The 13,708-nt window shown below is 40.6% G+C and overlaps 1 protein-coding gene across 1 annotated transcript in view; it reads right to left on the bottom strand.

Moving 5' to 3' along the window:
• The window catches only part of GABBR2 (gamma-aminobutyric acid type B receptor subunit 2), an 871,636-nt gene that overhangs the window by 178,170 nt on the left and 679,758 nt on the right, over positions 1-13,708 (bottom strand). Inside the window, exons 9-10 of the mRNA XM_044678625.1 lie at positions 9,236-9,386; positions 6,820-6,952 (exon numbers count right to left, since the gene is read on the bottom strand). Coding sequence (XP_044534560.1) covers positions 6,820-6,952; positions 9,236-9,386 — 284 coding nt within the window. The remainder of the gene's footprint in view (positions 1-6,819; positions 6,953-9,235; positions 9,387-13,708) is intronic.

Genomic DNA, 13,708 nt, shown 5'->3' with positions numbered 1-13,708 from the left:
TACATAGTAGGTGCTATGTAAAAGCTTATTTCTCTCTCTCTGTCTTCTAGCCCCAGTCCTACCAGTCAGAAAGGGAATGGAAAGCAGATTTCTAGCTCTACAAAATTTTCACAAAAATGTCAAATACACACTCCATCCTCACCATTCAGTGTTACCTGTTAAGCATCTTCATGAACATGGCACCCTATTGAATGGGGGTACAAAGCAATTATCCAACATAGTGCTTACCCTCAAAGGGTACTCTGAAAAACTTTCTGGTTTCTATTCAGTTCAACCCCTTTGGGAATTTCCTGTACAGAACAGCTCAGTGGAAATCTCTAAGAAGCACCTGCACCATACTGTTCATTCATGTGGCTTTAGAAAATGTCTCCTTGGCTTCAAAGCCTTTGGGAACTTTAATGAGATTGAGCATTATACATTCTAAAAAACAATTGAGAACAATTTTGCTAATGGTGCCTTCCATTTGTTGGGAATCTCATACTAAAGGACTTTTACATAACCTGGCATGAGTCTTGTGGGGCAGGTTGGGTCTCATCCTCCCCAAAAAGCACTGTAGTATTGTGGAAAGAACACTGGGTTTAGAGTTAAAGAACCTGGTTTCAAATTCTGGCTCCCTCAATTACTATCTTTAACCTTAAGAAAGTCAGTTAACTTTTCTGGGTCTCAGTTTTCCTGACCTATAAAGACAGGAGATTGGACGAAATGATTTTTAAGACTCTTTCCAATTCTAAATCCTTTATTTTAAGACTATTTCTATGACCATTTGCAAATGAGGAAACTGAGGCTCATATAATTCTATTTTTCATTATTAGCTCAACATGGGATGAGATAATCAAAAAAGGTAGTGGAATGCTAACACTCCCCTTCTTCCCCCATCAACTACAATTTCCTGTTCCCTAAATCTGTTATCCTACTGTGCCACTTTAGGTTTATACTCTGTCTTGTTGCTATCACTTTTCTGATCTAATCTGTTTTCATTCAAATCCTATCTTCTTTATACTTGAGCCTGATTTTCTTTATGCTTTCTCTCCAACCATGATTCCTCCTCCTCCTCCTCCTCCTCTTTCTTCTTTTCTTCCTCTTCCTATTCTTCCTCCTCCTCTTCCTTCTCCTCTTTTTCTTCCTCTCCCTACTTTCCATCTTAGTAACACCTCTAAGACAAAAGGGCAAGGCTAGGCAATGGGGAATACATGAGTTGCCCAGGGTCACACAGCTAGGAAGTGTCAGGTCAAATTTGAACCCAGGTCTCCTTTCTAGTCTTCTTACACTTTATTATCTTTCACAGACTCTATGATACAGCAACTCTGGCCTTTTGGCTGTTCCTCAAATGATACTCTATCTCCCAATACTCCATCTCTTGACTTGTGGCCTTTCCATGTTTTTTCCCCCATGCTTTCAATACTTTCCTGCCTCATTACTACTTCTTGAATTTCCGATTTTCCCTTAACTCAGCTCAAATCTTACCTTCTGCAGGAAGTTAACTCAGTTACTCTAGCAGCTAAAATAATTGTAGTCCCCCTTATTTGTGGTTTCTCTTTCTGCAGGTTCAATTAACTGCCGTCATTCCAGGGAAAGGAGGGACGCAGAAATGGGGCTGCCATCAGATGAGGGATGGGGATGGGGATGGCATATGGTTCAAGGACTTGGGGAAGCTGGATCTATGCCCAGATAGATGGAAGACATCATGTGGGCAGAGTAAGGGAAAGATCTCTCTGTGCTGGAGGTCCCCTGTGGCAGTAATCTGCTCAGGGTAGAGGTCTCTCCACGCTATTCCTCTGCTTTCACTTGGAGGTTGTTTTTAGGCCAAGTCAAGGAGCAGGAGCAGGGAGAGAGAGAGCATAGTGCTAGAGTAAAGTTAATATAGGTGTTAAAAGTTAAAAGTGAGAACTGTTTGTAGTCTCAGGCATCCACTGGGAGTCTTGGAACCTATTCTCCATGGATAAGGAGGGACTACTGTAAAGTACTATATGATAATCTACAATGTATTTTATTGTTACAACAATATCTTGATTTTAATTTATCGATTAAACTTTATTAGACATATGTACAAGAAAATCACGTTATATGTGATGCCAGCAGGTGTTTGCTTATATCTATAGTTTCAGCCCTCCACAGTAGGTCTTGGAACATATCCTCTGCAGATATGGAGGCTCTGCTATGTCTTTCATTTATACTGTCTATATCATGTAAATACATAGTTGAATGTTGTCTCTCCTTTTAAAATATGAGCTCCTGGAAGGCAGTGTGGTATTTTTGCCTTTTTGTAGCCCCTTTGCTTAGCATGGACCTGGCACATTTATTGTTGTTTAGTCATTTTTCAGTCATATCTGACTCTTTATGACCCCATTTGAGGTTTTTTCTTGGCAAAGATACTGGAATGGTTTGCCATTTCTTTCTCTAGCTCATTTTACAGAGAAGGAAACTGAGGCAAGCAGGGTTAAGTGACTTGCTCAGGGTCACACAGCTATTAAGTGTTTGAGGGTAAATTAGAGCTCATGAACATGAGACTTCCCAAGTCTAGGCCTGGCACTCTATTCACTGCACCACCTAGTTGCTACTTGGCGCATCATAGGCAATTAATAAATGCTTGTTAATGAAGGCACTCACTTTGGAATTAAGTTCCATTGTCAACAAATTCTCTTTTATTCTCTTTCTTCTATTTCCATGTTTTTGCCTTGCCCTGCTTTCTGGGAACTGACTAAGCTTTCTGATAGTGTTTTTGCTTTGCTGTGTGCGCTTTTTGCCCCCTAAAATCCAGATGGGTGACCTTGAGATGTGTGTCCATCAGCTGGCTCTGTTGACTGGCTGGCCTAGGCACAAAACACTTCTGTTTTGATGAACTCTCATCTCTTTGGCTGGGATGGGAGCCAAAAGAACTCAGAAAAACTCAACTAAGAGCTCTTGGGAGTTTGAGAAGGTGCCCCAGAGAGGCTAAGATGAAGGAATGTTGCCTTCTTTCTAAGATTTCTGCCATCCATTTGGGAATGGGATCTCCCTCTGCTACCTTCAGCTGGACATGCAGACATCTGAGGCCTAGAGGAAGGATGCTAAGAGCTGGGGGCAGCTGACTTCTTGCTGCATGCTGGGCTGATCCCTTGTTCTCTTCTATCTCTTCCCTCTCCACCCTAGGGGGGCTTTGAGACCCGGTCTGAATCGCGAGTGCCCTATGGGAGCAGTTCAAAATCTCCAGTCAGGAAATTATTAGAAAAACTAGAACCTGGAGGACAATTTCTCTCTCTCTTTGGGCCTTGACCCCAGGCTGTCCCCTAGGCTTGCTGCCTCTTTCATAACCTTTGCCTTGAGGCTCAGGTCAAGGACCACCTTCTATGGCTTTCAAATTGGAGTCTCACCAACTTGTTTTTTTCCTTTTCCTCCACTCTTTTAATACAATAACTATATTAATTCTGAAAGTAAATTGTAGAGAGTTCCGTATCAATTTGATTCCATTTAATTCACCTATTTATCAAGCACCCAATATGAGCAAAGCACTGTGGTAGGCTCTAGTCATATAATGATGAGATGTGACCCAGTCCCTGAAACTCCAGAAGCCAATAATGTAATAAGGTATTGTGAACTTGTTAAAATTTGTTTTTTTTTTTTAAGATTTCTGATAACTATTTCAGTATAATTGGTTTCCTCCGTAATCCCATGCATTTTATTTCTGTGCATTTAAAAATATTATTCAGAGAAGGGATCCATAGGCTTCATCAGACTGCCAACAGAGCCCATGTTGCTAAAAAAAGGTTAAGAATCTCTGGTCTAATATTTCTTGCCTTCTCTGGGTGGGAGAGAGGAGAGAGGAAGAGAGCAAGAACTTGGAACCAAAAATAAAAATAAAATGAAAAAATGAATAAAAACAAAATAAAAAAGGACTATGGGAAGTCTTTCCTGAATCCTTCAATGATCTCTTTCCTCAGATTGTTTTCTATTTACGTGCTATATCATCTCTTACCCCACCCTAAGTAGAATGTAAGATCTTTGAGGGTAGGGTATATTTCATTTCATCTTGTGTTTCCAGTTCTTAACAGGCTGCTTTGTATATAGATGGTGCTTAGGAAATATTTGTTGTATTGAGTTAAATGATCTTTTAACAATGTCTGAATTTCACTAGATTCTGTAGCCCATGTAAAAGGGGATGGGCTCCCCCTAAAGAGTATTTCAGTGTAATATCTGGAGGGCAATTTGGTGACTTTAATGTGTACATGCAGGTGGCGATAGGGGCCAGAATGTTTGGAAGATTTGACTGATAGTTGTCTGATCCTGGGAAGCCCTCTGGAATGGGGCGTGACCTGAGACAACGAGATGAAACAGAGAAGTATCATGGATGACTATCTGGAAGGTATGAATATAATAGCTAGGTCAAGAGGCCATCCAGCCTCTGCGTGAAGGTTTCTTGGAATGGAGAACTCTCTACTTACTTTAGCAGCCCACAGCAATTTTGTACAGTAATACTAGGACGTTTTTACTCTATGAAACCCAAATCTTCTCTCTGCCACATCTACCTATTTAGAGATATGTTGGAAAATATTTAACAACCAGTACTCTGGAAAAAAAAAGTACTCACAACACACTTTCAAGTTTAATTATTAACATTTTCTCCATCACTTTCTTAAACCTAGACAGCCAATAAAACAGTAAATCAAGATCTGATTTGTAGCTTTTATTGATTTCTATGGTGTAAATGCTCACCTGAAAATTAACCGAGGGCTTTCAGGAGCTGGTATGGGAAACTCCAGCTCACTACTATCTATTATACCTAACTAGGGCTACCCTCTAGCAAACTAGTCTAATCCTTCCTTTTCAAGACATAATTTGAGAAGTAAAAATTCAGAGCACTTATTCTAGCCAATAAACATATACTAATAATATCTATGCAAGTAAGGAAATAGCAATTATTACTCAACCAACACTTTTTTGCCAAATAAAGTGAGGGTACTTGTGAAAATCTCATTTTACCTAATGGCTAAAGGCATAACAGTTCACTAAAATTACATAAGTTAATTCTTGTTCTTGTGTTTTAATTAAGGGGAACATTAGCACTGACAATGAAAAAAATGGATAATCCATAATAGCCTTTCTGTCTTTCTCTAAGCAGTGTCATGAAGAGAAGTCAAGACAGAGAGGGATACGAGAGGCAATACTGAAAATCTTAGGTAGTGGATTGAAACTTTGGATACCTCCTTTTGTCCCTTTGGTGCTTCCTCATCAACTGACATTTTCCCATTTCCTTGTCTTTCAGAAGGAAACAAAATTGAGATCTTTGGGAAGGAAAACACTAAAGGCCTTTCTGCACAAAAGAAGGAACTAAATTGCTTTGAATCTCTTAAGGAAATAAGAATTTGGACAAATGCTCAATTCCCATCTCCTTTCATCTCTTCCAATCTCAGAAAGCTTTCACTAAGTCCTGCATTAGTTTTAGGCAAAGGAAAAACCAAGAAAACCATCAGCTTGGTCATAAAAAAGTCAGAAAAATATAAAGAAATGAGGAAAACCATAAAAGAAAACTGATCACTTGATTGGGAATGGAAATCCCAAGGTATATACCATGAGGGCTCATACTCAGGAGTTGACTTCTTTTGATACAGCAGCACTTCTGTTATCTAGGCTGTTGCTGAATTGTTTCAGTCATGTCCTACTATTTGTGACCCCCACCCCCTTATTTTTGGGCAAAGATACTGGAGTGGTTTATCATTTCCTCCTCCAGTTCATTTTCCAGATGAGGAAACTGAGGCAAACAGGGTTTAGTACCTTGTCTAGGATCCCACAGTTAGTAAGTGTTTGAAGACAGATTCGAACTTGGGAAGATGAATCTTCCTGACTTGAGGCCTGGCTCTCTATCCACTTTGTCACCTACTTGTCTATTGAATAAGAGATGGTAGAGACTAAATTTTGCACTTAACTGAAGTTTACCCGTTAAGTGCTGATGCTTAAATTTTCATTCATTTTTCTTTTTAAGAGTTTCTTAAAATTAAAAAATCCTCATAATCATATTTCAGCACAATTGGTTTCTTTAGTAATACTATGCATTTTTATGTGCATTTAAAAATATTATTCAGAGAAAAGGTCCATAAGCTTGACCAGACTGTCAGTAGTTATTTATCAGCCATTCTAAACAAATCTCTGCTTTAAGATTCAGTGTTAAGGGCAGTTAAGTAGATCAGTGGACAGAGAACAAGGCTTGGAGATGGAAAGTCCTGGGTTCAAATTTGACCTTGGACACTTTCTAGTTATAAGACCCTGGGCAAGTCACTTAGTACCAACTGCCCAGTCCTTACCACTCTTCTGCCTTGGAAATGATATTTAGTATCCAATCTAAGCCAGAAGAAAGTGTTAAAAATTTCAGGATCACCATTAACAAACACAAAATACTGTTCTATATTAGATTCTAGGATGCCTCAGGAGATACTGAGGTATATATCTCTGTTTGTCCCTCTGGTACTTCTGCCAGGTTGATTCATGGTTTTTGCAATTGGTGAATCTTTTGCCTGTCTCCTCAATACCTACTGCCCCTTTTCAGTGGGCTAGCTTCTGCCGGAAGCTTGTTTAAATCAGTAAACTTAATTTTAGACACAAGAAGTCAATAGGCTGGACTCTAGCCGTGACCCCATACCTCCCTTTATAGAAGTGCATTGGCTTTATAACAACTCTTTCTCTTGGCTCAGAGGCTTTTTCACTTCTGGGTTCATGACTGTTCAGAACAGCTGAGATTTCCAAAAACTGACCCTGGGATAAGTGGCACATTACTGATTTTATATTTTCACCATGAAAAATTTTATATTGGATGATTCATTTCTGGATAGAATATTTTGAGCTACTTACGGTGCAAAGTGTTTCGAAAGTTTTTTCAGAGACAAAGGATCCATCAAGGCCAAACAGAAAAATAGATGCATAGGACAGCATTCCCCCAAGAATAATAAGGTTGTTCATGTAAGGGCTGGACATCTTTATTAACCTGCCAACAGAGAGAGATAGTACATTTAATAGGGATGGCTCATTCATTCATTCACTCAATACACATTTGCTGAATGCCGGCTGTGTACAATACTGAATACTGTATTAGGCACTTAGGGGAAAAAAGGCAAGATGTGCTTTCTTAGTGGGGAAGATGAGACAAATAGATGAAACAGTTCAGTAATAATGCGAAACTTCAGGAGAAGGTACAGTCAATAAGAACCGCGGGACTGCACAGAAGGGGAAATCTCGTCATTGAGATGTGGTGGGACTTTTTTTGGTCCTTGAAGGAGAGGTAGATTTTGGAAAGATTTAGAACCATGGTGATCTCTGTTTCTTTACAGATTTTCAGATAAATAATTTGTAGACTTTTGGATCAAAAATTCTCCAGATAACAGCAAATTGGAAATAGGAACACTGATTTCCCCCTGGTATGCTAGAAGAAATTATAGGCCTTTTAGTCTTTAGATAAAGGCAGCTAGGAACAAAAAGAATAGTGTAGTTCTTGTACTGTTTTGCAAATACTTTTCTAAAGTGCTTTCATCCCCCTAACCCCATTTAACAGACAAGGAAACTGACAGTTAAGGAGGCTAAGTGACTTTGCCAAGCCTGGAACTCAAATCCAGGTCTGTCAACTTCTGATCTGGTGTGTTTTCTAATAAACATGGCAACAACAATGACTTGTCCAAACTTCCTAACTGAGGGAACAGTCCAAAAGGGGAATGGTATGTCTTACTAGCTTGTGAGATGTCTGTCCATGGGGGTATTCAAGCAAAGCCTGGATGACCATCTGCTTAGGGCTGGAGTGTCAGGAGGTAGGGAGGCCCCCTTAACTGGACTCTATATCCTCTGAGCTCCCTTTTAAAGTTGACATTCTAGGACTCGAGTAGAAGATCTCTTTTTATCTCTCGCCCAGGATCAAAGCTTTAATAAATTGCGACACCATCAAGACAGTTTTCTCCTTTTCATAGAGGAAGAAGGGAAAATTCATTGCCATCGTCCTAGATTCTCTCTCTCGGAGTTAGATTTATTCCTGGATCAAGCAGTGACTCATTTTCTGGGTTCCAGCAGCTCTGGTAGCCTCAGAGATGATGCTTCACTGTGGGGGGACACAGTGGCTGCCTCTGCTTGACTCTTGATCATACGGTGTGTCTGTGAGGCTTGTCTTCACTTTGGGTTCTAGGCCAGTGCCCTTCAGGGCTACAACATTTATTTAAAGAATGAGGAATTATTCTGACACCTGTCTTTTCTGAAGCTGGCCTTGAATAGCAGAGAGACTGATTCCCCCCTCCTCACCTCTATTCTCTTCTCTCTCAATCCTCCCTCCCTACCCCCCACCAACCCCAACATGAAGGGAAACTGGATTTAGAGACTCTCCATGGAAACTAAAGAAAAGAACTATATTTAAAAAAAAATCTGTAGCCTAAAATGTGGCCTTGTTGTTTGTCATCTAGCACTAGCCAGGTTTCCCTAGTGGGCGAGTTTCTCTGTGGGGGAATGTTCTCTGTAATTTGGAGAGGCAGTATGTTACAGTGGAGAGAGTCCTGGGCTGGAAGCCAGGAGGTCTGAATTCTAGTCTTTGTTGTCATTCAGCCATTTCATTCGTGTTTGACTCTTTGGGACCCCCATTTGAGGTTTACTTGGCAAAGATCCTGGAGTGGTTTGCCATTTCCTTCTCCAGCTCGTTGTACAGAGGAGGAAACTGAGGCCAACACAGTTAAATGACTTGTCCAAAAGTCACACAACTAGTAAGTGTCTAAGGGCAGATTTGATTTCAGGTCTTCCTGATTTCAGGAACAGCACACACTGTACCACCTTGCCGTCTCTAGATTTCAGTCTTAACCTTCACCAAATTGCTGTGTGACCTTAAACAAGTCATTTTTCCTTTCCTGAGATTCAGTTTCTTCATCTGTCATATGAGAAGGTTTGGGAGAGCTGATCCCTAAGCTCAATTCTAGTTCTCACCCTGATAGATATATGCGTCCTTTCTCCTTCCAGGCACACTCTCTGGCTTTCTACCATCCTGAAGGAATACCTATTGAATCCTCAAGGTATAACATGCAGAGAAAGACTACAATCATAGAGATAATAAAAATAGCCTCTTAGATTTATATTTCTATAGCACTCTGCTCACAAATCCCCTTGAAGGTAGGTTGTGTAAGCGTCATTATTCCCATTTTACAGATGGGGAGCCTGATGGCTCGCTGTGGTCCATCCTAGGCTCTATAAAAGCAGTACATCAGCTTATGGAACATTAGGAGAAGGATGCAAAAGAATGGCTTACTTCTGGTTTCTGTTTTTGATGTTAAAGAAGAGGAAGGCGCTGGCCATGATCATCCCTAGGATTGTGAGGGCTGAGAGAATGCTGTAAAGAGGCAGAGAGATCTCCCGCAGCTGTTCCTGGATGATTGTTTTGTCTTTGGGAGGCTCTGAACCTGAAAGGTCAATGAGAAAAATCAGCTTAAGTGAAACCCACATTGATTTCCTCTGAGAGTTATTTATTATTGTCATTGTGTCGAACACAGGCAAAACAACAACTGTGGCTCTGAATACTGAGGATCCTCTCCCAGCCAGATCACACCCAAGCTGGGGGAGAACTTTCTTGGTCCATATATGTGCTTTCTTTGTTTCTCTGGTTTTGTTTTTAAAGTTCCCTTCCCTCATGTTAAAAAAAGTTCATAACTAACCCTATTAGTAAGTATTAGTAATGCTCCCCGCCACCTCTATTCCTTTATGTTTGATATGCTAGCTGTATGCAAATTAAAAATGAGGTCATTAAATTAATTATATGGCTTAGTGGATTAGGAATTGGCTCTGGAGTTAGGAAGGAAGCCTGGTGTTCAAATCCTGCCTCTGGTACATACTGTCATACGGAGCCTGAGTTAGTGGCCCAATTCCTTAGGCAACTCAGATGCTGTACAATGGAATGGTACAAATGACTTCTGCATTGATGGAGAATTAAAAAAAATTTTCAGTTTCATATGCCAGTGAACAAGACAAAACCAAAGGGCCAGAATTCCTAGGGTGGATATAGTATGAGGACTAGAACAGCAGGCATTGGCCATTTTTTTTTTAAACCCTCACCTTCCATCCTAGAATCAATACTAAATATTGATTTCAAGACAGAAGACTGGTAAAGGCGAGGCAATGGGGGTTTAAGTGACTTGCCCAGGGTCATACAACCAGGAAGTGTCTGAGGATAGACTTGAACCCAGGCCTGGCTCTCAATCCACTGAGCCACCCAGCTGTCCCTTCCCCCCCCCCCCCCCATCCACTCCCCATTGGCCATTTTTGATTGGCTGGTTTGGGTGAAGGTAGGGAGACGCAGGTGATTGATTCTAAAATCTTTGTTGTTAAGCTGTTTTAGTCATGTCTGACTCTCTGTGACCCTATATCTATATTTTCTTGGCAAAGACACTGGAGTGATTTGCAATTTCTTTCTCCAGCTCATTTTATAAAGGAGGAAACTGAGGCAAATGGGGTTATGTGACTTTCCCAGGGTCATACAGATAGTCATGTGGAAGGCCAGATTTGAACTCACAGAGACGAGTCCTCCTATTTCAGGACTCATTCTCTACCCGCTATGTCTCCTAGCTGCCATTCTAAAATTTACCCGTGGCCTAATTCCAGGATCCTGGAATCTGGGTGGAGATAAGGCCTGTGGTCAATAATTTTGGAGCAAGTTGCCATTTTGGAGGGTTGCTATTTGGGAGACTGTTGCCAATTCAGTCCCTAATTAGGAGGGAGGGAGCACGGGTGTGCCCTGGTGTCCTAGTTAGATCATAGGAGATTGCCATGAAAGTTTAGGGCCAGGCTGAATGGGATCTATTGTGTTCCTCAATGAAAAATAAGATCTCCAGGAAGAAGTCTTTTATTATATATCCCTTCACCTCCTGAAGTAATTGCTTTAATGAAGGGTTATAAAAAGGAAATGCTGGTAGTCTTATAAGATTAAAAAAGAAAGAAAGAAAGATTTTCCAGAATGAACTCTTTTTAGGACTTCCTTCCTCCAAGCTCAGTCACTTCTATATTAAAAAAAAAAATCAAAGTCATCACTCTCTGGAGGGTCCTGCCTTGCCTTTGTAGAAGGTGGAATAATTTTAAGTTGAAATTCAATAAATGCAGATTGTGAACAATACCTGGGATTGTGTGTGTTCTACACTCTGGGATTTTTCCATGTGTAAAGATATCCTTAGAGTTCTCGGGAGCTGAAGAGCAAATTGCATATTTTAGGTCCTGAATGGGGAATTGGGACTGAGTTCTTAGCCTGGCCATTGACTTTTCTGAAATTTTATTGTTGTTTCAAGGCCGGCCAGTGGCGTTGTTTGGAAAACTTAGTTTTCCAAAATTTATGTTAAGTTTGGAAAAGGGCTGTGGGGAAGAGAAGGTGGGTACAAATGATGGATGGTCAAAGAGCCATAAGGTGTTTGTACTCATGGCAAATGGAGGAGGCCCACGCTTTTGGTGAGCTTGGTGAGCGATGAGGCGGCTTCCTAAGGTATGACACGGGGCAGGACACTCTGAAATATGGCTTTTTAATAAAATGGGTATTTTTGTCATTCTAGAAAAAGCCAGAGAAATGGGAAAATAAACAAAATGGAGTAAATTTATATTTCATAAAGAAGTGTGTGGGGTGAACAGGGGAGAAGACCAAAACAATGGAAGGGTAAAGAGGTTGGAGAAAGGAAGTACTTAATTCTTAAGTGCACTGAAATTAACTTAAAGAGGGAAGAACAATCAGATCCATTGGGGTAGAGAATTGATTCATGCCCTATAGAAAAGTAGAAGGGCAACAAACGGACTGGTGGGGAGAGAAGCAATACTGAGGGAGGGGGTGGCATAGCTTTAAAGAAGAATAAGAGGGGAATAAGAAGAGAGGGGGGAGAAAGGGAAAACAAAACACTGGTATAGAAGGAAATAGTGAAAGAAGAAAGGGCAGGGCAAGGAGAGAGAATCAAAATGTCTGGGAATACACAGCTGATAATTATAACTCTGAATGTGAATGGGATGAACTCGCCCATAAAATGGAAGCAAATAGCAGAGTGGATTAGAAACCAAAATTCTACCATATGTTGTCTACAAGAAACACACATGAGACAGGTAGACATACATAGATTAAAAATAAAAGGCTAGAAAAAGTCCATTCTCCTAGCTATGTGTGTTAGGGTGAATGCTGAAATTCTATGGGGGATTCTAAAACACTTGGAGGGAGGCACAATTTTCACACCTTGCCCAATGTGCGTAAATGTCTGGCTGTGATGGAAGGGGCTTTCCTTTACATGTTTCTCTTAGTAAATCCAAAGTATAAATCCTGTGAATGAAACTAAGTAATATGGCAAAATATCTTAGATTAAGTAAGAAGTTAATCCATTAAATAATACATAAAAGAAGTTGAATAGCTCAGGTAGCCACAGAAAGAGTAACTACAATAATTTGTGCACACAAAAATAATTTGAGGGGTGGGATAGCTAAGTGGTTCAGTGGATAGAGCTCCAGATCCAGAGATGGGAGGTCCTGGGTTCAAATCTGATCTCAGACTTTTCCTAGTTATTGAATCCTGGGTAAGTCACTTAACACTAATTGCTTTACCCATACAGCTCTTCTGCCTTGGAACTGATACTTAGTATTGATTCTAAGGGAGAAGGTAAGGGTTAAAAAAAGAATAATATGAGGGAATAGCCTCCAAATGCTACTTCCTCAAATGCTCCTTGGGGAAACAGTGCATTTTGGAGGTGGTTTGTTGAAATTGGGGTTTTACCTTTCTGTCCTGTAAAACCTTCTTTTTGGAGCATGAATGATTGGTGACTCAGATCTCCTTTCTCTGTGTTCCCCAAATGAGCCATCTCCAGCCAGGCCTTAGCTTAGCTTGAGGAAAGACTCAGGGGACTCATATGCTCACTGTCTACAATTCTCTCCTGCCCCCATCCAGCATCCTGGCATGAGAACAGGCTGCCCCTTGCCTTGACTGAGGCCATGCCCTAAGATGAGCTATCAACTTTCCATGTACATAGTATAAGGGAGATTTCTATCCTCCATGGAAACCCAAGGCACTATGCCAGGTGGCATACTATGGAAGCTGGCGATGTAGTGAAGAGAGTCAGGAAGACCTGAATTCAAATCCAGCCTCATACTTACTAGCTATCTAACCCTAGGCAAGTCACTTAGTCTCTGTCTACCTACCTCAGTTTCCTCAACTGTAAAATGGGGATCATATCAGCACTTACCCCTCAGGGCTGTTGTGAGGGTCAAATGAAATAAAAAGCACTTGGCATTGTTCTTGGCACATAATAGGTACAATATTAATGCTTAATCTCTTCTCTCTTCCCTTTCAAAGTGACTTTGGATTATTAGAGATTATTATAAAATGTCACACTATCCTTCTCCTTTTGAATTAAAAAAATTTTTGATTTTAAACTGTTACTTTCTGCCTTAGCAACAATTCTTAAGACAGAAGAGCATGGGCTAGGCAAATGGAGCTAAGTGACTTGCTCAGGGCCATACAGCTAGGAAGTGTCTGAGTCCAGATTTGAACCCAGGACCTCTTAACTGCAAGCCTGGTGTTCTATACACTGTGCCACCCAGTTGCCCCCTGTCTATCTGTTTTTATTTTTTATTTCTATTTTTTTAAACCCTTACCTTCTGCCTTAGAACCAATACTGTGTATTGGTTCTAAGGCAGAAGGGTGGTAAAAGCTAGACAATGGGGGTTAAGTGACTTGCCCAGGATCACACAGCTAGGAAATGTCTAAGGCTAGATT

This window comes from Gracilinanus agilis, chromosome 1 (genome assembly GCF_016433145.1).
Source record: "Gracilinanus agilis isolate LMUSP501 chromosome 1, AgileGrace, whole genome shotgun sequence".
NCBI classification, from domain to species: domain Eukaryota; kingdom Metazoa; phylum Chordata; class Mammalia; order Didelphimorphia; family Didelphidae; genus Gracilinanus; species Gracilinanus agilis.
The sequence above is the reverse complement of the archived record's forward strand: the minus strand, read 5'-3'. Positions and strand labels throughout refer to the sequence as shown.